Source organism: Asparagus officinalis, chromosome 5 (genome assembly GCF_001876935.1).
Source record: "Asparagus officinalis chromosome 5, Aspof.V1, whole genome shotgun sequence".
Classification (NCBI taxonomy): Eukaryota; Viridiplantae; Streptophyta; class Magnoliopsida; order Asparagales; family Asparagaceae; genus Asparagus; species Asparagus officinalis.
Genome location: NC_033798.1, coordinates 44,467,271 through 44,493,605, shown reverse-complemented (window position 1 = coordinate 44,493,605; position 26,335 = coordinate 44,467,271). Strand labels below are relative to the sequence as shown.

Sequence of the window (26,335 nt, the reverse complement as noted above, 5' to 3'; positions counted from 1 at the left end):
CTCCATTGAACATGAAATTCCCTAATTAGCAAGAGTCTGATGGCAGTGTTCCATTGTTGACTGGAACTACTCAGGAGGTGTTTCTTCTGCTTTGCACATGGTTCACCTCTGGAGCTTTTATGTTTTACATAGCACAAAATTAAAAGGATATTCTACTGATAGTCATCTAGACTAGTCGGAACTGCTCTTTTGTAAGACTGGCGATAATCTGGAGTAAGATTTGTCTTTTTCTGTTAGAGAAACTTTTTTATGTTTTATACATGCCAAGGCTTGTTAGCCATTGCAGACAAGCTTTTAAATATCGGTTATTGGGATTTATCGGATGGTCAAAATTCATATCGGATAACGAATATCAGGGATAAGTACTATTTATCGGAGTGAACATTACCGTATGGTGATATACATAATATAATATTTTAAAATATAATCTAACCATATTTAATAAAATATAAACATGTTTAAGATCACTAACCAATGGTAGAAACTCGGGTATGGTCGGGTTTAAAGTGCATTGAATAGGTGCGTGTTGCCTAAAATCAAAGCTTAAACCAAAGGTCGATAATTCCAATTTTAGGGCTGATAATATCGACTGATAACTCACTTTATCTCTGCATTATAAACATCCAAAAACACCGATTTAGAATTGAACTTATCATAGCGGAAAGCCGATTGTAGAAATGTAAGGCACTTGAAAATGTACAAATGGGCTCTTGTTAAGAAGCTTCAAAAAATCAGGGACTGGTACATGTTCAGTTTTCTTCTAGGAGTAGAAGCATTGGAGTTTGTATATATCAAAATTATTACTGCTGCTTCTCTTTTAAGCTGAACCTTCTTGATGTTTTGGATATTTGGATTAAATTAGGCTTGATTGAGATTCCTGCTAACCTTTTAACAGGCACCTATCATTTCTTCATTTCTGAGTATAAGAGTTAGATGGCTTCATCAGTTGATAATGTCCTCTCTGGGACTACCCTTCTAGCTGAGTCAATGGGCACAGGAAGTTTGTCTTCCACACTATAATACCTTTTTGGTTTATTGTTCAATGGGTGGAAGTGTTGATGCTGCGATTTCTGCTAATTAATTAACATATATCAGGTATAGTTGAGACAAGGGACCACATCTGCAACTCCGAAAAATGTTACCCTAGCTTCATGCAGTCAAAGGAAGACAATAGGTATCAGATAATCATTTACGCAGATAATCATCTAAGCAAGATGGACTGTATATACATAAGTTGGGACTTTACGGATATATATACTAGATTCCATGCCAAACAATAGCAACAAGGGATATTCAGGTGTTGATTACCTTTCCCCCCTTCGATTCATCTATATGTTTTCCATGTGTTTAGGTCTTAATAGGTTTTATGATAGTCTCAAATGTAAAACCTTTAGTCTGGTCATGGTGCTTCCAACTTCCTTTATTTCTCTACAATTTTTTTCGGTTCACCTTTTATTTGCATGATCAATCCATATCGGTTTTAGATAATGTTTGACTTACGTTTTTATTACTATTACTGTGCTTGTTGCAAGCCATTCTTCTTATTCTTCTTTTTCTTTTTTGTTTTTTTTTTAGTTTTTTTCCTCTAAGATACATCCTTGACTTGCATGTTTCATGATTTCTAGAATGATAGAAGTGGATCTTTTTTGAAGTTGAGGCGGTGGTGGAAAGGTGTAGATATATTTCAAAAAGCATATATCTTTTTGCCAATTCATGGAGAGTAAGTTCATTTTCCTCACTTTCGATGGAAGAGAATAGCGCATTTTCAATTGTGTCCCCATGTCTTATTTATTGGTCTATTGCTTTTTCATGTTTTCAATGTAAAGTTTCTATTGTATGCTTTCAATAAGCAGGTCACTTTTTAGATTACAAGTCATTGTTATAAGCCATTTGTACTCATATTCATAAAAAAATGGAGTATATAGCAATTAGAAAAGAAGTGACCAACAACCTAGAGAATTATTTTTAGTATAATTCAATTTAGAAGCATCGGTATAATAAAAAAACTCATAAATAACAAGAAAATTAGATATACAATCCAAAAAAGCCAGACCCACACATAGGCATAGCACTTGCATACAATTTCTGAAGTACATTTTATCAAGTCGAACCGATCAAATTTGCACGCAATAAAGTGACCCAAATTAGAATATGTTCATTTGACCTATAACTAACTACGAACATTTGCTATTCTTATTGCTTCCCTAGTTTCTTTGCTATGGCCACTATTGCTTGCCCTTATCATTGTCAGACAACGTCGCTGTTGCTGCCAGCCATTGCCCTCGGTCACCCACCATCGACTACCATTGTCATTGTTGTAGGAGGCACTAATGGTATTGCTCTAGCTGAGAAGAGAGTAACTAGAATATGTAGTTTCTAGGGCAAATTACACTAAACCCTCAAAAACTTTCAGCTGTTTACAGTAAATCCCCAGTAAATTTCAAAATTGCAGTAACCTCCAATAACATTTGCTATTGAAAAAAAGTCCCTAATAAGTTTCCTTGTTTGCAAGTAACCCCCATAAATTAGGAAAAAAACTATAAAAAAGCATTTTAAAGGACAATTTTAGCATAAAAATACAAATAAGACTAGAACCAAGTTGGGTGCGAACAAGAGGAGGATGAATGACAAAGGACGCAAGGTTTTAAATATCGGATATCGAAAAATATCGGATGGCCAAAACTCATATCGAGTTGTAGATATTGGGAAAATATTAGGGATACGTGGTAAATATCAAAATGCCATAATGGATGTTTGCATATATAATATAATGCACCAAAATGTAAACTCAACATAATTAATGAAATCTAAGCATACAAAATGTAAATAATATGTTTAGGATAACTAATCAATCTTGTAAAACAAACAAAAGTATAAATTAACATTGCAACATTTCGTCTGATTTTTTAGGCTAAAATGTTATTTGATATAATGAAAAAATCATGGTATCTCATCTAAGAATTGCCAAACTTGGTATATTATTTTGCGACAGGCCATATAAAAGGATATATCGGCTAACATATTGACTGATATATCGGTCATATAAGGGACATATTGTCCAAAATAGTCAAAAAACGGTAAATGATATTTAGAGACCATATTGGTTGCAGTAAGCCTTATAAAAGGATATATCAGGTGATGTATTAGGCTATATTGGGGATATTTAAGACAATGAAAGGATGAGAGGTTTTTGTTTTTAGTGTTGAAAATAAAAAAAAGTGATAAAAGTGGTTTTAATAATTTAAAGAGCATTTTGGTCTTTTTTAAGTGATGTGAATTGCACGTGCCATGTCAGACATATTAGTGTCAATTTTGGGGGCTTTCTGCAAAAGTTATTGGGGTTTAGTGCGCTTTTGAAAGTTATTGTGAGTTTACTGCAAAATATTTTGAAAATTCTTGGAGGTTTAGTGTAATTTACCCTATATATCGGATAGGAACATAACCTAAATTAGATTGTTATTTTTAATGGAAATGCTAATAACACCCTATTTGAGGTAACTTAATATGGAAGAATTGTATTATAATGTCAATATTTGGTAACCTATTTCAATATAATCATCTTATAAGGACCAATATTTTCATCTAACTCCCCTAACAATGTTATAGATGACCTAGTAAACAGACCAAAAATTTCCTATCAAATTAACATTCTAATTGCTAAATTAAATTAAACAATAATCACATCAATTAATCCCGAATTTTAACTTAACGGTTTATTTTAAACTACCTTTATAATTAAAATTATTAAAAATTTCATAAAATGGTTTTTTTCCCATTAGAGGCATTTTGTTCGTTTGGATGCACAAGAATTTTATGTGCACGGTAAACTTAAGCGGTATTCTTAGTTAGGCGGCTGTTTGACAAAACTTAAAGAGGGTTTTTTTGAGAATCCCAAAACTTAAGGAGGGGTTTGTGACATTTAAAACATTAACGGGGTTATTTGAAAAACACTCGGGCTTGGGGGGAGTTCTAAAATTTACCCTAACTTAAGCTAGGTTTTGTAAAGTTTACCCTTTATAAACTTATCGAAAGTCCAAGAAAAAATATTCCCAAAGTTTGAGTGTTTGTATTTTCCCAAAATTCATGGGTTTATTTGAAAATATCCTTGATAATAAGTGTAAATTTAATCAAAGAGAGTAGATTGAGTTAAAAGTTATTATATCTCATTAGCACACATCTTGCTTTGTCGATAAAATGTGTGGCAGTAGCATGTGGTGTCCACACTTTTCCCTTGTTGTCTACGTAAGGCACATCATCTTCTTTTCTTGCTATTTCCTAGAGTAGTGTGTGTGAATTAAACCCATATCATATAGGTATTTGTGAGGTTCGTTGCGACAACTTGTCTGTGTTGCTAGTCGGAAAGAAGTCGGAGGCGAATTATGAAACCATCAAGCAAACCAAACTAGGATAGGTTGAGGGGGAAAAGTTTTAGTTTTTTTATTTACTATTTTCTGTTTTGCGCATGTTTTCTATGTAAGTGTTGAAATATTAATAAAATAAGGGGAAGATTTTTCCATAATCTCATGGACTTATAAAGAAGAGTGGTGAGGGTGTGTTTGGTTAGGAAAAGTTGGAACTAGAAATGTTTTTACAATACCGTGTTGTTCTAACTCCTGGTGTTGGAACAATCTTGAATTTGACCTATCTTAACCGGGTAATTCTCATTAAATATAAACGATCTATGATTAGAAAACTCTACTAATCAAATACTAAATATTTGGTAATCCTAATCAGATTACTATTCTACATTCGCCTAAGAATCCTTATCAAATTAAAAAAATCTATAATTAGAAAATTCTAATAATTAAATATTAAATATTTGCTAATCCTGATATAACTATAATTTAAATAATTAAATAATTAAAATATCTATACTTAAAAAATAATTAAATAATTAAATATATCTATATTAAGTAATTAAAAATATCTATAATTATAAAAAAATTCTAGTAACCATATTTTTAATTCCCTTTTCCTTTTATTTATTTTGTCATTTGTTTCTTTTCTTTTCTTTTGCATTTTTCCTTTTTTCCATTTTTTTCTTCACTTTATAGTATATTAGTTTTGGCCAATCATATCTATCATGAATATGTTATCCACAAATCACAAATTTAAATTTACTGCATTTATGCATTGTTTGATTTATGGGTGTTCTTACTCTTTCTTCATGTTTTATTAGAATTAGAAATGGAATCCTCTATAATAAGTCAGAAAGAATAAGTGCATAAGATATTTGTATCTCAAAATACAAAAAGGATTAAATATAGTAAAAGAAACATTGGAATTAAATGGAACATAAAATTTAAACTCTTGAACACAGTGCGATTTGTGGTTTGCCTTTGGACTATAAAACTTTGTTGCATGTCTATCTTATACTTCGGGTAATTTTTACAAAACCCCCTCCAGTTTAGAGTGTTTTCCATGAAACCCACCCAACTTTACTTTTTCCTAAACAATCAAAATCTTTCCTACATAACCTCCAAAGGGACCAAATGCCTCTCAGGCAAAAAATATTTCTATAATAGTTATTTTTGCAAAGCAGACCCTTATATTATATAATAATTTTCAAATAAACATTTTCTCTAAAATATTGCAAATCAACCCTTTCTTGGCTCTCTCCCTTGACCCTGATTTTATTCCAGTCCATCTTCGTTGGTCGCCATTTCTAGCAGTCATTGTCACCTGCCATTTGTTGCCGTTGCATGCTGACTTAGTCTTTTAGTTAAGAGAGACCATCACCTGCTATTTGTTATCGCTGCATGCTGGCTTAGTCTCTGTTTGTGAGAGGGAGGGAGGGAGGGAGGGAGAGAGAGAGAGGAGGCAATCCCGCTTCCCTAGTTAATCTTTCTCTACAAACTACTAAATATCATTATATGTCATCTTTTTTTGTTCTTGAATAACACATTAAACATATACTTATTTACATACAAAACGAATTATATATTCTCATACATTCTTATGCAATTAAAATTTCTTTTTGATTGGATACATTATGTACAATTTATATGTGAAATAACAGTAATTGGAACCTTTTATGTTTACATATTATATTCTTGGCTCTTTTCCCATTTATACATGTCATAAACCAACACATAATGATATTCATAATTACTAAATGCAAATTCAGTTTAGAAGGGGAGACCAATTGACATGAAAATCCTAATATATAATCAAAGAAATCAAACCAACCTATGGGAGCACAGGCATAGCACTTGTCTATACTATATACTAAAATAGTAACAATGGTAACCAATTTTTGCTATTTGGTAGGTTCTTAGCTCACCATGGCTATTTAACTCTCACTTCAAATTAATAATCAACAACCAATAGATATCCGTACTCCTAATATCCTTCAAAATTCTACGCCGAAATATACTTTTCTACAAAATTATTTTCTCTTGAACATAGATTTTGATGAAATCTCTTTCTCCCTCTACAAAATAGGTGGCCAAAATTCTCTCTCATCTCTATCTATCTATTATTATATATTAAACTAGTCACACTTATTGTATGAATGACGGTGACAACTATTTTAGTAATTCTTTTCAAACATCAGCCATAGTTATAAAACCACTACAATAATTCTTTTCCATAGTCCAAATAAACATGCATATAGATATTTATTTGCATTAGTTGTTTTAGTTTCTAACGAGCTATGGATCTAAGTGGTTGTTCATTTTCAATAAATATTTATCAAATCATAATGTTTCCAAAATATATGTGCTACAATGATGTAATATTAACTCTTATGCATTCACACTGGGAATAACTATTTGCTGAGAATCAAATAATAAAGTGTTAAAAAAATAATTATTTTGACAAATAGTTATCTAAAGTATATATGAAGCTTTATATACTTTTAATTTTAGAAATCTCATTGTTAGAATGATTATCATGGTTAGGAGTCTTTCCTTGGATTCAAGATAGTCTTAAGGCTCTTTTTACTTTAACTAGGCTATAAATTATGCATTGAATTGAATCAGCTACGGGATCTTCTGAATTTCTTTCATTTTAGGTTTAAATTAGTGAGTAGCAAGTAAATTCAACTATGTTATGAAATAAATCTAAATTAATTAGTTTTATTCTGATATGTTATGATTTCTGAGAGTTATGTTTGTACTATGTAACTGTAACATCGCGATTCAGAAACTACCTAAAACTTTAATAAAATTTTGATAATATTAAATATGCACATAATATCCCAGAATCTTAAAGTTGATATCAGACTCTATATTGAATACCTTTATAGAGGAAAGCTCCTATGGAATACTTAACTGCCACATAGCTAAAATGTCTTGTTTCTAATATTTGCAAAACACTCCACAAAATTATTCTTAATGCTTCAAGTGTACAAATCACTTGGCATATTAGGTTTTCGTACATTGGCTTCGATCATTTCTTGGAAACAAATGCAGCTACAATAGGTAGTGAGCGAAAGACTTAGTAGATAACTCAAGAGAAAGTTTGGAATGTATCAACGGAGTACTCAAAAATAGAGGAATGTTGAAATAGTCAAGTATGAGAATTGAAATATCAAAAATACCAATCAATCAAACAATGCTTTATTTCTAGGATTCTAATTTGTTCATGTTCACGGGATTGTCTTACACGCATGCTTACCATTATAAACCCACCGATGAAGTGTTACTTCATGTAGGGAACTAATCCCCCGAAATAGAGCATGAAATAAAAATACATGGACAACAGTCATACGAGCATCAATTTCACAGTGAGATCTAATCAAATGATATTATCAAATATGTAACCATCATTTGAAAGGAAATCTGTCCAATGACACCAATCAACAAGCATACAATATCAAGCGACAATGTTTCAGATTTGAACATTCATACGAGCAAGGAATAAGGTATTCAAGGTACAAGGTTGCATATGAAAATCCAATAGAATGATAGAAAACCAAGAGTTACCTACCTCGGTATCCGAGTTGGATTCTCAAGTATAACGTCCAAGTCTGGGATCACAAATCCTACACGTTCATGTCATATACATGAATTAGATCATCACATACGATCGACTATAGTTAATTAGTTCATGCCAATGAGTTGTTTTGACTCTCTAGTTAGACAACTACGAGGTCAATCGATATCTTATCAATGAGTTGTTTACACAATTTTAACACCAATTTTCCATTTCTATAGTATTCAGTCAATTGATTTTTTTGACTCTCTAGCTAGACAACTACAAGGTCAGTAGGTACCTTATCGACAAATTGTTTACACAATTCTAACACCAATTTTCCCATTTCTATTGTATTCTGTCATGTTCGTATATTTACTTATAAAGTAGAACCCCCCTACGAATTTTTTAAAATTTCTGCTAGTGTTTCTGATGCAAGTATCTCCCGCAGTAGGGTTGAAGAAGATGCTCAATTAGAAACTCATCTTCTCTCCAACCAAGGTGGAATTGGAATTGATGTAGACTTGCAAATTAAATAAAGCTTTTGGGGACATAGTTCCGATATTTTATTTTTTTGTTTATCATATTTAGACATATCTTGAATTTCAAATAGTTTTTTTTCAAATTGAAATGATAATTTAATTAATTGGACTATAATTTATGCATTAGATACATGAATATTGAACGCTAAGATTCGGAGTAATTAGATGGTTATAATTTTTTTTAAATTAGTGAGCAAATAGCTAAGTTTAGTTGCAGATGCAAGGATCCTAGATTGGCTTTATTAGAAATAGTCTATTAATTTCGAGAGCTATGTTTGCGTTAGGTAATAATCTATAGAAATGTTGATATACATTGGAAAAAGATGGTGAGTAATATTAAGAAATAAAGATTCTTATTATTCAGTTAATCATTGAAGGGACTAACAGCTTTTGTATATACCAATATTTGCAGGAAATCATAGAAAGTCTTATTAAAGAAAAGAAGCTAATAGTAAAGTAAATTATAATCGAGAATCCTAAAGAGCGAAACACTATATTTAACACCCCCCTCAAACTCACATAATTAGGGTGGCTCAACTAAGAGTTTAATATGAAGTATCAAAAGAAGAAAAAAAAATTCTCAGCCTCTCAGTGCAACAAGGTTCATAACTAATAAGAATTTCAAAGGTCTCAAAACGTAGGTGATGATATGTATTTGAAAGGGAACTGGATTTTGCAAGAGAAACTGACTGAAATCGTTTCATCTGACTTTAATCACAAGGTCACACTTCACTCCAATCCAGTTCAATCACTGTTCATCATGAAATTTACCAAACAAACCAATTTTAGAGCCAATTAAAAAACAAAATAAGCTTCTCATGGACAAACCTTCAAATCTATCAAACCTACTTCTGCCCTACCACCCTTTCAAGTAATCAAATACCTAACACCTTACCACTTACAAGTCAACCAAGACACAACCCAAATAATTGATGTTCAAACCCAAATTTCAAATCAATCTAAAGAGAAATCCAAAAGCAGTTGTGGTCATTAGATGCAAGGACAATGGTATCATAGACGAAGACGGCCAACGTTAGGCAATATTGGAACCTCCATAGTTGTCGTTCTCTAAAAAATATCTTCATTCTTAATCTTTAGTTTACTTTTCTTTTCCTTTTCTTTATTTCTTTTTCTAAACTATATAACCCAGTCAACTATTAATTCCTGAAGATTTTAAGGCATAAGCTTGTAAAAGATATAAACTCTCCAAAGCTCAAATTCAAAATTTGATGAATGTACTAGTTGTTTGATGTTTGGGGGGGTTATTGTCATCCTTCTTAGTTTTGGCAACTCTAGGGCGCTGTGAAAAATCCCCCACAAAATTGTAACTACAATCAATGTTCAATGATATTCAAATTTTTCTTTATTTGTTTGATACACAACTTCATATGCCTCTTTTAAATTCAACAAATTTGTGAATTACTGTATTTTTTTTTTCTGAAGTACTGCTCTTATTCCTTACATATATGACTGGTTTATGTTGTTTTGTGAGATCAGTATGCACTGGAGTTTGGTGATTATATGTATCCCTGCTAAGGAAGACGAATCGGGTCTGATTATACTTCATTTGGATTCTCTGGGACTTCATGCAAGTAGTCATATTTTTTCCATTGTTGGTAGGTAAGTTACCTACTATTTTACAAAAGTTTTGTGGTAGAACAGTGATTGTTAGGTAGAATATGCAAAATTTGAGCTTTGTTTATTAAAAGCAGGAAATTCATTCATGTTTGTAGATATGCAGTCACTTTAAACACTCTTCAGTCTGTTAAGATCACATGATGCGGAAAAGTGTTATTCTACACAATGAATTAGAATTGATCAGATGAGATTCATACGAATAAAAATAGAAACATGAAAATGTTGATATTGGGGTCAAAAGAATAGGTCACGGAGGGCTTTAAGATCTCTTTTCAAGTTGCTTTGATAAATGTCTATCCACATGTCATTCGCTAAACCTGTATTCATCATGAAAATCTTATTGCTCTTACAATGTTTCGTTAAGAAAATTATTGGTATTGAATCTCATAAAAGATCAAACAAGACATTGTTGTTTGCTTGTTCGATAGGAAAATAAATAAAGAAAAGAATTTGCTCAACTAACAGAAAGAACTCAATGGAGGCTGATCTATCTAACCTTAGTTGAATCTAGAGGGTATGTGTAGAGGAAAAGAAGTGAAAACACGCAATATAAAAGGTGCAAGAAGATGGAAAATGACAAAAGATGGAGAAGAAAAGGGATGATCCCTTCCTCCCTCTAAGGTATACTTTCCTAAATCTCCCCCTGAAGCTAGAGCATGCAATCTTACTATGTGATTTTCAAAGAGGTTTAGTCGGTGAATCGTCTAGTTGATCAATATGAATGTATGTCTATTTTAGATGACCTTTTCATCTCTAACCTTTATAAAATGACAACACATTTCAGTGTGTTTCTTGCTATCATGAAACACAGACTACTATACAAGATGAACAGTAGTCTGTTTATCATTGTATAATAACATAGGATGACAGGAGCAAAACCTGGTTCGCTCATAATATCCTTTATCCAAAATCAGTTCATGAGTAATAATGGTCGCGGCTCAATATTCGAACTCCATGCTGAGCTCTGATTCTGCCTAGGTAGCACAGACACGAGTACATACACAAATACACACACATACAATTACATGATCAAATATTAAATGAAAGTACCAATAACATTTGTATGTTTTTTTATTATCTATAACAATTAAGAATCTAATTAAATCAAACTAAGAATAAGGGTTTAGCAACAATAGTTTAGCTTTGACTGCATGGAATAATATGATGAGTGTTTTTTAAATATTTAAATAATAGGTTTCAGTTTTCGGGTCAAAATCCAATTGGTTTTGAACATGATATTAACAAAGAAACTAGTTTATGGTATAAGTAATGAGGAAATCAAGTTTTTCTTTGAACCATATGTGTCTATGTCGTGTCCACCGAGAGTCCGTGCTCAACACGTGTTGGACACGGACATGACAACCAAAATGCTGTGCCCGTGTTACCTAGGATACCACCTAAGTTGCTTGGAAATGGGTGTAGGTATGGGTATGGGTACGTGTGCAAGACTCGACAAATTTGTAAAGGTAGGATATAGAGACATGGCTATATATATGTATGTAAACATATATTTATGTATATTAAACATATATTTGTATATATTAAAATTTATAATTTACATGTGATAAATCTTAGTTTGTCATTCACTTGTTATGAGAATGAAAATTCCTACAACATTTTTATGTTTCTATGTAGATTAGAACTTGGAAAATCGATCATTTTTTAACTAGATATCCGAAGTGGTCGTTAATATCATAATTCTGAACTGGGTATATGAGTTAAAATGTATCCTACCCATGTCCAACAATTTTCAAGAAGTGCGTGTGTAGGATAGACGTCCATGAAATGTCCAAGGAGTTTTTTAATTAAACATGTATTATATAATTGAGTACACGACCAAATAAACTAATGCAGATAATCAAGAAGTTTCATAGAAATTTGGGTACAGGTATGTTAGGTATGGATATGACTTCAGATAGAAGTACCCATGTAACATAGGATACCACTACTTAATTCTTTCACGATACGATATTCTCTCCAACCAATGTTACATTAAACGCTGGGCGCTTCTAGGTGTCGGACTTGGTACCCAGCGTTTAGTCGTCTAGGCGGACGCCTAAACGGTTTTTGGGCATTTTTTTTATTTTTTATTTTTTTAATTGTGATACTTGTAGATAAATATATATATACTCAATCAAAGATGTATAAATACTAAAATACCAACACTATTAACAAAATTGCTTGGTTTACCAATTACAATAGCTCTTTGTATGTTTATACTTCTCAATTCAAATTATAAGTTCATCTCAACAGTGAAAAACTCATTCTCAACTCAAATTACTGTTAACTTATAAGTTACTGTTAAGTTTAAGTAGTTTAAGCTAACAGTAAACTTAAACTTAAGTTTACTGTTAACTAAAATATTGTTAATTTAAGTTTACTGTTTACTTAAACTTAAGTTTACCATCAACAAAAAACTTAATATTAACTTAAACTTAAACTTAAATTTAAGTTTACTGTTAGCTTAAAGTAAAGTTTAACTTAAACTTAAACTTAAAGTTTACTGTTAATTACACTTCTTAAGTTTAAGTTACTGTTGTTAACTTAAATAGATATTTAAGAAGTATTCTTTACCTTGTTAGTAGTTACAGAGATCGGGGAAGCTTGGCAATGTTACAGAAGGCGTTAGGCAGACTAGGCGTTTGAGCGAGCGCCTAGCGCCTTGATCCCTGGGCGTGTGCCCAGGAGTGACTATTTTTAAATTATTTAATTATAATAATTGCTAAAAATATGTATTAAATTCATATAAATTTTTTAAAAAAGATAGCAATCTTAGTTCCACAATAAATCATGCATACTTAGATACTAAATAGCGAAAATAATAATTAACAATGCTAGAGCCTAAGATGTTTTTTTTTTATTTTTAATTATAATAATTGATAGTGAATGTTAATTTTATAGAAAGCTTAGATGTCGTACTGGTGTCTAGGCGGATTTCTTTCTTTATTTAAGTGGTGATCGATGAGGTTTTGCTGAAGGTCAGAGGAGGTAGTGTAAGTGTTCATATTTGGAGATTAATGGAGTTTGAAGGACGTGTAGGCTACAACACATAAAATTACAATCAAGACCTACAAGGTGTAATCCACGTAAACAGACAATGCTCCTCTAAACGTTCGTAAAATCTAGATGAGTAGCCTAAATACCGCCTAGGTGCTAGGCGCTAGTTAGGTGGCCTAGGTACCGCCTAGGCCTAGGCGTACGTCTAAACGGATTAGGCGGAGGTTTTTTAAAACAGTGTCTCCAACAAAAGCATAATAATCCCTAGTCAATCTTTTGTCACTTGATTCAGTTCAATCCACTTTAACAATTAGTTACATGATTATGATCACAATGTGAATAAGAAAGTAACTTTATCCTTAGCACTTTGTGTTATTAATGTGAATATAAACTAACTTTATCCGGGGCACTCATTGGTACTAAAATATTTGAACCATCATGCCCCAATTATAAAAATCCATGAGTAAAATTAGGATTAATGCTCAATACTTCCTGACCATGCAATATCTTCCCTAAGTCACTCTTCAATAGTTTGGGTTTCTCAGAAGTTTCATGTACCCCTATTGGTTTTTCCAAGACCATCCATTTGCAAGTAATTAGAGTTCAAATCTACTAATTGCTCTACACCCTATTCCAAGGCATATCCAATGCATATACTTTAAGAATGATGATATCTTTCTTTGGTCTAGATATTTCAATGTCCAAGTAGTGTATAGATGACTATGCCATCCACATAAACAATTGAGAAAGAGAGAATCCTTTTTCCTTGATGTAGTCCATAGAAAATTGAGTGATCCTGCCTACTTCCAAGATCCCATGATACTGTAGAAAATCTCCAACGTTAGGCCTGCATAAGAATATTAAATCCATATCAGGTTTTAAATATCGGCCGATAAACCGATATTATTGCCAAGTTATCGGATTTGGGAGTTTTCTGCTAGAATAAGTAGGATTTTTAATCGGTTATCGCTTTTATGAGTTTATCGGCAATAAAGACACTTATCAGCAAATAAGGGAGGCTGAAATATCGGCTTTATCGGCGTGAATTTTGAGTTGAATTGTTGGGTAATGAGCTGTTACTTAGTGAGTTCTTAAACGCGACCCGACCTGCTTTTAATAATAAAATGAACTTTCTAACTTCAAGTTCAGCCCTAATCATTCGTGAATCTCTCCCTCTCTATGCCACTGTTCTTTGAGCCTCTTCGAACTCCATCGAGCTCAAGATCTCTATTCCCCTCAACTCCATTGACCTCGTCGCTTGCCTCTCCGACCTCGAAGCTCACGTCTGCTGACGTTGCTTGCGACATCGACCTCAAAGCTCACCTCCGCCAACCTCGAAGCTCACCTCTACTGACGTTTAATATTTCATTAAGCATGGTTAAATTATATTTTTTGGTTATTATATTATATATATACACCATCCAGTATATCACTCTGATAAATACTACTTATCCCCAATATGTCCCCGATTTTCGCTATCTGATAAGAATTTTGACCGTCTGATAAATCCCCGATAACCGATATTTAAAATCTTGATCCACATAACGATTTCTATTTGAGTCCATGGCACATGTTTCCTGACTTGGGAAAAGACTCAGTTGCTGAAGTCGACCTCCTTCACAAGAAACCATGAAGAAAGATGTTCTTAACATGTAATTGGTTCAATGGCTAATGATGAGTAAATAATGATGAGTAAACGCAAGAAATATGAGGAGCACAGGTACCATCTTGGTGACAAGCATATTTTTGTTGGACCTTCTATGGGAGGGATTTATTTGTAAGGGAAAACATATCTATAAGTGAGACACAATATCTATAAGGGATGCCATCATTGTTTCCCTCAAGAAAAAGTATCTTGCTTAGGCATCCAGCCAAGCAATGCTATCAATGCGCAAGGCGCAATGCGGAGGGCGCAAAGTCTCTTTATGCGTACATGTGCAAGGCGCAATACAATGCAATGCGCGCGCGCCCAAGTGAAGCGAGACACACACGCCACATAATTTTTCAAGATGTGTAATCAAACATGAAAGAACATGTTAATTTATTTTCACATAAAAATATGTCAAGATAAATAAGATCTACAATGAAATCACAAAATAAGGTTTTAATTTCTTATGCTAACACATTCAACATAGAGCAAAGTTCAAAAATTTTCAAATCTCAAGACTAATATTGAAGCAAAATTTATGGTCCTCAATCGGGCTACTATAATGGCCAAACTATTTTATTTTGCCTTTTGGGATATAGGTTATTGGTTATTGGGTATAAAAACCCAGTTAAAATCTTAATGAACAAACTTATGCGAAGCTATGTTTAGCGTGAGCCCTACATAAAGCACGTCACTTGCGAGGTGCAAAAGGCACTGCTACATCAAATGCGGGGCGCTATGCTATTGCCCCCATCACAGGGTGCACGAGGCACAGTGAGGCACACGCTTTTGAAAACACTGATGCCAAGTGCCTAATTAGGTCTTCCTTCAGGGAATATGCTATAATTTGTTACCAGCGAAGTGTTAGGGTGTGCAGAGTGTTAAATTGTCATTTTATATATTGGGTTCTTACGATCTCACTCTCATGAAATCTACTTTAGAAGTGGAGAGTAGGGTACTTGTTGGAGGATTAGCCGGTTGAACTTATTAGTAGTTGGTGAAATCCAGAGACAAAGGATGCAACTTCAGCCATACTTTATACATTATAGCTATTTGGGTATTGTGGTATAAATAGCATGAACATTACTAGAATTTCAACCAGAGTTCTTTGCACCAAGGTTTTAAATATCGGTTATCGGGGATTTATCGGACGACCAAAATCCTTATCGGATAACGAAAAACGGGGGTATATCGAGGATAAGTAGTATTTATCGAAGCAATATACTGGATGGTGTATATATATAATATAACAACTAAAAAATGTAATCTAACCATGCTTAATGAAATATAAACATATCAAAACGAAAAAGCAAAGTATGTACAGTTTATTCACTAATTTCTTATATAAGTCTTTGTTACAAGAAAAACAGAAAAGCAAAGTATAATAAAAGAATAGTTATAGAACTGATATTACACAAAAGAAAAAGTGCGTGCGTGAAGGAATTACAAGAGAAGGAAAGTTCACAGCATCTGTATATAATCATGTTTCCTGACAAAAAAACATGGTTGACAGAGGGTAGGCGAGCGATGAAGTTCAAGGTTGAAGTTCACGAAGGCGAGCGACGAAGAGGTGCAGAGAACATGAGATGGAGATAACGGAGGAAGCGCCCTACGAGAAAAGGAGCAGCTGCCAGAGACGAAGTTAGGGTTTGAAGGTCAGATTCACAAAGTTTCGGGTTTTAAGTTTCATATTATTAACAAAACTAGTTGGGTCGGGTTTTAAAAACTCAACAACTCAACTAAAAATGCCTGGCCGATAATCCTGATAATTTAGCCTTACTTATCGGCCGATAAGTGCCGATAACGCCGATAACTCGTCAATAATCTCTCCAAAACGATAACCGATTACAAAACCAACTTATCCTAGCGGAGAGTTCAAAAATCCGATAACTCGGCTGATAATATCGATTATTGGCCGATATTTAAAACAATGCTTTGCACACGATTGCACATGATGTATGAATCCTATGATACCTCAGGAGATGCAAAGAAGTAAAATTCACAAGTAGAAGCGTGTAAGGTTTGTGATGTTTTAATTTTCTACGTTATAACTATAATTTAGGCTTGTCCTTTAACAAAGTCTTGTAGAAAACGAGGAGCCATTTACATTCAATATCTTCTTTTCTGAAGCTCAATGTGTTAAAAGTTGTTTTTTTATATTCTTGTGTATTTATATGGGCTAGACCAGTGTTTTCAAAGGCGCACGTCTCATTGCGCCTCATGCGCCTTACGATGCGGGGCGGTGGCAAAGCGTCCCACATTTGATGCAGTAGCGCCTTTTACGCATCGCGTACATCTTTACTTTGTGCAGGGTGCGTGTAGTACATATCCTCAATAGTTTTGTTTGTTAACATTTCAATCGAGTCTTTATACTTGATATTCCATATCCCAAAAAAACAAAATAAATCTATTAAGTCTTTTTAATAGCCTTCAATTGAGGATCATTACTATTCCTTTGCTTGGATATTAGTCTTGATTTAATATTTGATTTGAAAAATTATAAATTTTGTTACTATGTTGGGTGTTAGCATTAGAAATTAAGGCATTATATTGTGATTTTGTAGTAACATATTATTTATCATGATATTTTTCATGTAAATTCTAAAAACATGTTCTTTGGATTACATATATTAAAAAATTATGCGTGCGGTATGCGCCTCGCATCACTCGGATGCGCGCATCGTGTTGCGCCTTGCGCATGTGCGCTTAAGATGTTTTGTGCATCGCATTGCGCCTCGCGCATTGACAACACTGGGCTAGACAATTTAACATTATTCAATTAGCTGTGATTATTGTTATCACTTCATAAGAAATGAAGTGATCCAACTTTAAAAGTTGTTTGGGCATGTTCCGGTGGACATGGAAGCCATACAGGAGAACATAAAAGTTGTTTGGGCATGTTCCGGTGGACATGGAAGCCATACAGGAGAACATATGCATGTATTCATGAGTTTGAAAAACATTTTGTTACTGGCCTCTTGATTAAGATTTTTTTGACAATTTCTGCACTAGCTATCTGAGAGAAGAATGGAACTACATCAACGAAAATGCCCCTCCTTCAGATCCTCCTATTTCAGAAAGGATATGGAAACATCTTCCTCGACGGATTGAGAAGGAAAAGATTATGGTACACAACTCATCTATCCTTTAGTTCTTGTTCTGATGAAACTTCTTGAAAATTATAATTGCCTAAAATTTTCTTGCTGCTGTACACCACAACTGGATCTGTTTGCTTACTGTTATATTGTATGTCAGATTGCGTCAATTATAAATGAGTTAGCTATGTGTAACATATATTTTCTTTGTTAACTGGAAATTTTTTTCACCTTTACACCATGTTTTGGAGCAATCTGCTATCTGTAGTAACTATGCCGGGAACATTGCATGCCTGCAGTGAATTTTTCTAGAAAGACGAACTATTGAGCACTAAATATTTGTATCACCACAATGGGGTCCTCAATGAGAGCATAATTAAGATGTCTGAAATCTGGAGGAAAGAATATCATGAAATTGGAAGTATGTCTGATTCTCTCACCTAACCAAGTTCTTATCATGAATTGAAATTTTGTTATTTCATTAACTTGTTGAATGAATATTATGAGAAAAAAGGAACAGGTGGAGAATATTTAGAAGAGCCGCTATAAATATCTTCACTTCAGTTCTATTGAAGGCTATCTCCTCCTCTAAGTTAACCATCACGGTCAGAATTTTTCCACTAAGCTATGTCAGGAGCTATATCTTTGTTAAAATAACCACTATGCTGTTTACTTGGTTCTACTCTAGTGCTGAGCCGAAATGTCGTTCCGGCATTCCCTACTTGTTAGATATTACTGGATATCATTAGAAATTATTAGATATCATGAGGTATTATTAGATATGATTATAACCAATACCTATTTTGTAACGTCCTAATCTCAAAGAGACGCTTGGGTTAGATGGAATAATGACTATCTTCTCGCTTTCTCTACATGATCTCAGAGCATACTTCTTGATCCTAGAGAGCTTTTCTCCTCTTTCTAGACTTTGGGGCCGCGGGACAGGGTTTTGCCGCAAGCGCTGCCTCCGTACTACCCCTCAGCAGCTTTGACAAAAACTTCAGCTGAGTCATAAATATTTGACAAAAACCTTAGGCAAAAAATTATTGTTTCCCATTTACTGTTCACTACATGAATAGTAACGGGTTACTGTTCGTTACATGAACAGTAACGGTGTTACTGTTCATCACATTAGTTCGCATCGTGAATTGTAACTTTCTTGGGCTTGTTTTGGTGATTTTCTGCAATAATAATGGTTATCTTTCAGTATATGATTTCGGCAATCCTCATGATGACTAAACCCTTCTAGCGTTTCTTTTGGCCTCAATATAAGTTTCTAAATTCTGATTCCTATATCAAAGGTCTTCTATTTCTGGTTGGCTATCTACTATCTGGCTGTCTACTCTGATCTTGCTGTCTGCTTAGCTGGCTGTCTGTATTTCTGGATGTCTACGTATCTGCCTATATATTGATCACAAAAACAAGGATGTTCTTCTTGTGATCTTTGTCTCACTATATTCTGACTCTCATCTTGTGCTTGGGTGATCTCCGGCTGTGACAACACTTTTATGATTTCTCACGTCTTTAAGTAATCTGGGCAATGATAATATTATGAAAGCTCTTTCAATTAGGTATTAATAGATATTATCAGATATTATGAGAAATTATTAGATACAATTACATCCCATACCTATTTTGAACCTTTAAATCAAATATTAAACTTTATCCCCCGCCCCCCCCCTCTACACACCAATTTCAGCAGTGTTATCCACATGGCTTGCTTAAAGCACTAGGAAAACCATCCAATGGTTGCTCTGCACCATCCATCATGATCTTTATCACTTCAATAATTTTTTGATGTTAATCATATGTTTTTTCATCCATACACTTTTTTAATTCATGAAGATCTCTTTAAGCTTCATGTGATCCATCATGATCTTTTATCACTGGAAGCAATTTTCAGTGAAATCAAGTGATTTAAAGACTTTCCACCTATACATCATGTGGTCACAAGATGAACAATTCTCTATAATATAACAAATCAACCCAATGAATTTGTGGGTGAAGTATGGTCTACCATGTGCAAAACTTCAAATCATACTATTTTTAATCCATATATAATTTACTTGATGAAAATCATAATGAATGTTGAGGAATATGAATTATCCACAAGGATGGTCTATACTTTTGAGGGGCTGATGTATAAAATTACAACACCTACTGCTCACATCCCTCTTTCCACATAGAGGACATAAGAAATGTATCACTTTTATTGAGGGATATATAAAATATTCAAATTATATGATTTCTTGTTCACACATCTTTTGCATCATGAAAATCATAATGAATTGTATAGATAATACCTAATGTTACCAATGATGACACTGTAGCTGGTCTAGTCAAGTATGAAACAGTAGTTAACTGTGATTAGGAAGGATAGGACAAGATGGTTTTGCAATTCTCGTTAAAGTCATCTCATCAATAGCCTAGAAGATGACAGTGTAGAGCAGTTAAGACCTTATCCCTCCACCCCCCCCCCCCCACCACAAAAAAGAAACACCCACAAAAACGAGAGAGAAGAGCGAGATATCATCAGTAAATGAGGTTGTTGTGGTCCTTTGTTATGTTGGCTGCAGCAAGTAGGAAGGCTGAACTTAGCATTGGCAGGTATTGCCATCAAGAATAACTAACAATGAATAGCAGCCGAGTAATATTATCTGTTTCCCATAAATCCCTAAAGCAAGTGGCTTTAGCCAAACCACAGGGAGGTAGAGGGGAGTTGGAGTTGAATACAGTTTGATGGGTGGCACACATAGAACAAAGGTCTAAGAGAAGCAAAGATCTGACATACATCAGATGGACGAGAAATTAGCAACTCAAGCCTGATATTTGAAGGAAGCAGTATTGTAGCAGCAATGCAAATACAACAAGAACACTGTTTATGTAAAGAGATTCATTACAACACGGAAAGTTGCGCCCAGTTTCAAACCGCCCCCCCCCTGCTTCCCCCCGCACCACCACCACTCCAAAAAAAGCAAAAAAAAAGGAAAGAAAAGAAAAATTCGTATTGCATTTTTTTTTTTTGACAAAAACTGCAGTTGGGAACGTTACCCAAGGATTTTCCACAACCCAACCCCATTGTTAATGGCCTCAGTGGCTGATGTTCTGATTCTTTGAGGAAATAACTCTCTGTAATCCTAAATTCTCATCAGGAATATGCCTATGACGACCTATTAGATACGAAAGGATAACAATTGAAAATAACAAGGAAGCATTTAAAATATTGCAGATGCATAAAAGCTAAGAAATACACGGTTTTTTAAGAAACCATGTACTTGACAAGAGTAGTTATGGCACCTTGGGAATACTACTGACTATTTGGTGACATATTCTTCTTGTGCTTTGATAGTTCTGAATGAATTTATTATGCATTGCTGATAATCTTTCGCTTTGGCCTTGTCCAGTGTTGCATGAAAACCTTAATTTGCTGGTAATTATCACCAAAGGCCGACGTCCTTTATGCTTGCTCTCGCTGCATTATTTATGGCTTGCACTCTTTTCTACTAATCCTCAAGATTTTTGTCTTTCTCCTTGTTATTTTTATGAGTATTCTTTCACTTCATACTAGTCAGATGTCCCTTTCTACAGAATCGATTACACATAATAGATCCCTTGTTATTATCAGGTTCCTCAGCAGAAGAATGAATATGATTGTGGGCTCTTTGTGCTCTATTTCATGGAGCGGTTTATTAAAGATGCCCCTGAAAGATTGAGAAAGAAAGACTTATCCATTGTAAGAAAGCCCCAACCCCGCAAAAAGGGAAAAAAAAACCAAAAATTGATGGGATTATTTGATGAAGTTCACATTCTTTGTATCTCCCTCCCCCTTGATTCATTCCACCTTTTTGTGACAGTTTGGCAGAAAATGGTTCAAACCTGAAGATGCGTCTGGGTTGAGAGATAAAGTACGAGAGGTGGTTAACAAAGAATTCGAAACTAATATGCTGAAGTTAAAGGATGGAATGCAGGAATGGCGTGCATCAACTAGTGCATCCGAAAACAGTAATTCTAGTTAAAAGTGACAACATGCATTTTATGTAGTTCTTGATGGATATATATACGTTCAAGAGTGGGATAACTTCAAATCATGTCAGTTCCCCAGCAAAGACCATTGCAGGTGATATCGAGCTGGCAGCAGAGGATCTTAAACACAATCAGATGGTTTCTGAGAAGGAAATTTCTGATGGAAGGAGTGTACAGTTTATGTAATAGAATGTATTTCAACCTTCTTGTAAGTAGGGTAGTTAGTGGATCAGTTTGTACATTACAATGAATGTATTTGTATACTTTCTGCATTGCTCTTGTTTTAAAATGCCTTTTTCTTCTGCCCTTGTTCTGGTAAACGGAATCAAAGATTTATTTGTGTGAAAAGCAGATGTAAGAAAAAACTATCCAATGGATTATGTCCATTAGATAGCTGGTGATCTAATTTCAAACTTGTTTTGCATTAATCCGAAGTATTCTATCTAATGGATACGGTTCACTCGATCATGAATCTAACCCTTCCTAAATGTATATCGCAACACCAAGATCAGATATATTGACTACTAACTACTGGGAATGATGAAGCCCATCAGATTGGCTTGAATAATAGAGCAATAAGCCTGTCCTGTAAAGGAATCAATTCTCCTTGTACCATGCATGTGAAAGTAGTAATGCCCAAAATAGTAACATTATCTACTTTAGCAAGAACTAAGCATCAAGCTACTCAGTTGACGAAAACTATTGGACCTGATTTCGCTAGAGCTGGCACGGGCAAAGGGCATCCTTTGCCCTGAACCTTAGCACTTCATTTGAGTAAAATCTCACCGTGAGTGTTATGTAGGAATCATACGCGTACTTACAGAGGGGAAAAAAGCACAACGAATAGCAGGTGACACTGAAGACGGCATATGATGAGAGCTCTAAGCAATCAATAGAAACATCACCTTTGCTGGGGTGACCGTATAAAGCACAGATGAATGAGAGCCAAGGACGTAAGGTTGGATCTCAGAGCTTTGATTGATTATTGATAATCTAGCGATGTTGAAACACAATGAAAATGAAACAACTATTCCAGATGAAGTAGATCATTACGTAATATTATGTCAGAACAACAAATTGTTGACAATTTTTCCGCAACCAAGTTCATTCATCAAGTCATCAACTGATCAACTCCACCTGCATTATATGAACATAGACAATATCATTTTATTTTTATAGTCAATAAAGACCATCTTCGGTACATTAGAGAGTTGTATCAATAATCCAATTCACACAACGTGTGAGAAGGAAAAAAAAATATTTACATAAAATGCTGCCTACATGATGCTAAGAGGAATTATTGTATCAATCATGGGCCTCGGCGTTGGCCCAAGAACCACAGACACCCGCTTCGCTGGTCGACGGGGATCATTCCTCCACCTTTGGATGTATCGATTGCCTCCAACATCGTGACCACTTCATCCATCTCTGGCCTCTTATCGGGGTTTGCATCCCAACATCTCTTCATAACATTTGCTAGAGAACTTGGACAACACCTTGGGATCTCGGGTCTCAAGTTCTGCAGTTAAACAAAGAAAATAATGATATTTTTGACCAACGAAGTATTTCTAGAGAACTATCATGAACTTCTTTTATTAGAGGGCTAACTGGAGATAGTCCCTTTGTACTATCGCCAAATTGAACTTTACTGCCCCTGTAGTACTATTATTACAAATAGATCTACTGAAATAGTTCTATTGTTGCAGACAGACAACTTGAGTGAAAACCAATTGCCCAGGAAGAATAAAAAGTCTACTCAGGAGGTCTATCTGCGATAATAGAACTATAACAGCAGTAAGCTCAATTTGGGGGTAGTACATGTGATCTAGACAACATATAACTATTTTATAAACTATAAGTCTGAGGTCAATTAGTGTTAGCTGTCATGTATCTAACATGCGACATGTTTTGAACAATTTTGCTTTGTGTACTTTATATATCTTCTATATTACTCTCTCATCTTCTCCTATTTTTCAAAGGTAGTTTAGACCTTTTATCCAAGTCGTTAACATCATTAGCGACAATCTCAATAACTCATGGTATAATTCTACAGTTTTGAAAGTTCATGGTAGTTTTCTCTAATAAAAAGTTCATTGCAGTTTTGTGCAAAACCTCCCAATTAAAGTTCATGCATGGTAATTTGATGATATTTATGCTTCATTTGATTAATTCTTCTATTATTCGAGCAACAAAAAAATTTGCTTACTTGTCGAACAACTGCAGATGTAACCTCCGAGAAGCTGAGGTCAGGATACGGCATGTCACAGCAATATATCTCCCAGAGGCAAATACCAAAGCTATAAACATCACATTTTCTGTTGTAGGGGTTGCCATTTAATACCTATACTCAGTAGTAATACTCAGTTACTACTAATTAGCAACCATGTAATATCTCAAAGCATAAGTAAAATGAAGTTACAAGACGCAAAATTTTGATGTAACTTTTCGTTTACAAAAGAGGAACATGATGCTAGAATTGTTTGCATGGTTTCAAATCTCGGTTAGTGTTAAGTTCAGACTTATGAAGTATAGGCAAAAATGAACTGAGTACGGGTAAATAATATTTCTGACACTTCCTCTTGATGTTACTTGAGATCCTGCTCGAAGATGTACCATTAGCGTCTCTTTTTTATTTCTGGAAACAAAAGGAAAACAATGTCTAAACTCTAAACTAAAATAGAAGTAGGACTAATTAGTTATTTCTTTCAATATTAGTACTGATAGTATGGAAATATAACTTGCTATTCGAACAACTATTTAGAGTTCCTTGAATTCCCTGTAAGGCTGGCTGGTAAACTTGTTATCGGACTTGAGTAATCGCTCTTTGTTTTTTAAAATGAAGAGTTACGTTTTTGTAATTGTAAATTATTCCAAATGATAAGAAGTAGCATTAATCAAACTGACCTTTCCATTATAACGTGCATATAATTCGGGAGCATGGTACACTATAGTGAACCACAATCCAAGTTTATTCATCCTAGATTCACATTAGATTCACATGGAAAACGACCCGATTCACCAACTCTAGCGACCCGATTTTAGAATTCAAACCAATTAAAATTTTAAAAAAATAGCTCTTTTTACAAGAACAAATAAAGCATGAGAAATTAAGCAAATAAAGTATGCATATCTTAACTGCAACATGATCTCAAGGTTCTTATACTATTACTGATACTAGCATTTATGAACTGAACCAAAAGCGCACCATGTTCTCGTGCGCACCATATAAACCTAACACTCTCATGTCGGTTTCGTAATGAGTGGCGTACCACATTTTCGTACCCATCCCATGAACTGGAACGAGCCGGATTTCATGCAACTATGATTATGCACACATCTTGACCTAGAGAGAAGACTATGCTTATTAGTCTTCTCAATGCACAATAAGAATCTTCTGCTGAGCTTACCTGGCTACATATTTGTAGTATGAATAACATCACATTAGATCTGTAAAAACTGGCGGCGTTTCTAATTTTTATAACTGCTGATTCATTTGCTCTTAGAATCTATGCTAAACTGTGGTCCTTTATAAATGGCATGCGCCTACACTGTGCTACTCATAGCCTAATGTTATATTAATCTCTGACCACTAAAGTGATCATCTCAAATAGTGGACACGAATAACAAGTAAATTGTAGGGAACCACTGAGTGATTTGGATAGTTGAGATGTTCCAATATGGCTCCCAAAGTGTTGTTGACGTCTGTGGCTAAATCTGGAATAAAACAGATAAATCTGTTAGATAGCTGAAGTGCTATATTTTAAAAACATTTTCAAGTTTAGTTGTTATGCGTTTATGAAACGCTATGCTTAAAGAAATATTTGGCCTACTCTGGTGCAAGGATCCTAAGGCCAAACTGCTTCCTGGAACAGCAGTACTGTCAAGATCTCCCCGATTTATAAGACCATTCGATCAAGGACAAGATCTCCTCGATCTGTTAAACCTTACAGTTCAAAACCTTTCGGTTAAAACCTTTCATTTCAGGCAAAGATCTCATTGATCTGTTAAACATTTCAGTTCGAAAAACCTTTCGGTTAAGACAAAGATCTTTCAATCTATAATAACCTTTCGGTTCAGGGCTCTGTTCCTTCGGGCACAGACTAAAGCTTGCACGCTTTCAAACTCTACAACAGCAGCACAACAGTTTAAACACTTATCGATATGTTTTTCGTATCTTTAGAGCTGCTCTAAGAGGCTCTATTTATAGGCCTCTAAGGTCAGCTCAAGAGTCATTTGACTATTACAAATCATAATGACAATTATAATTATAATAGAAAATGACTTAATTACTGACTGTTGCATGCAGTTTTATGCATTACATGAAGAAACGTCTGAACGTGAGGGTCGCGTTACTATGCAACGCGAGGGTCACTACCAGCCTTGCGTGAAAGCGAGGGTCACGTTCCCTCTTGCGAACTCAAGGGTCGCACGAGCTGTGAACGCGAGGCTCGCCTGCATGCTGCGAAGCAGCTAAC

At 34.4% G+C, this 26,335-nt stretch overlaps 2 protein-coding genes across 2 annotated transcripts in view; one reads left to right on the top strand and one right to left on the bottom strand.

The window, feature by feature from the left end:
• The window catches only part of LOC109842955 (ubiquitin-like-specific protease 1D), a 39,530-nt gene extending 17,362 nt beyond the window's left edge, over positions 1 to 22,168 (top strand). Inside the window, exons 10-14 of the mRNA XM_020411877.1 lie at positions 1,626 to 1,720; positions 9,957 to 10,079; positions 17,755 to 17,869; positions 21,463 to 21,570; positions 21,692 to 22,168. Of these exons, the coding sequence (XP_020267466.1) occupies positions 1,626 to 1,720; positions 9,957 to 10,079; positions 17,755 to 17,869; positions 21,463 to 21,570; positions 21,692 to 21,853 (603 nt within the window). The 3' untranslated portion in view covers positions 21,854 to 22,168. The remainder of the gene's footprint in view (positions 1 to 1,625; positions 1,721 to 9,956; positions 10,080 to 17,754; positions 17,870 to 21,462; positions 21,571 to 21,691) is intronic.
• LOC109841776 (serine/threonine-protein kinase HT1-like) overlaps positions 23,170 to 26,335 on the bottom strand; it is a 6,467-nt gene continuing 3,301 nt past the window's right edge. Inside the window, exons 2-4 of the mRNA XM_020410715.1 lie at positions 25,268 to 25,271; positions 24,067 to 24,201; positions 23,170 to 23,379 (exon numbers count right to left, since the gene is read on the bottom strand). Coding sequence (XP_020266304.1) covers positions 23,170 to 23,379; positions 24,067 to 24,201; positions 25,268 to 25,271 — 349 coding nt within the window. The remainder of the gene's footprint in view (positions 23,380 to 24,066; positions 24,202 to 25,267; positions 25,272 to 26,335) is intronic.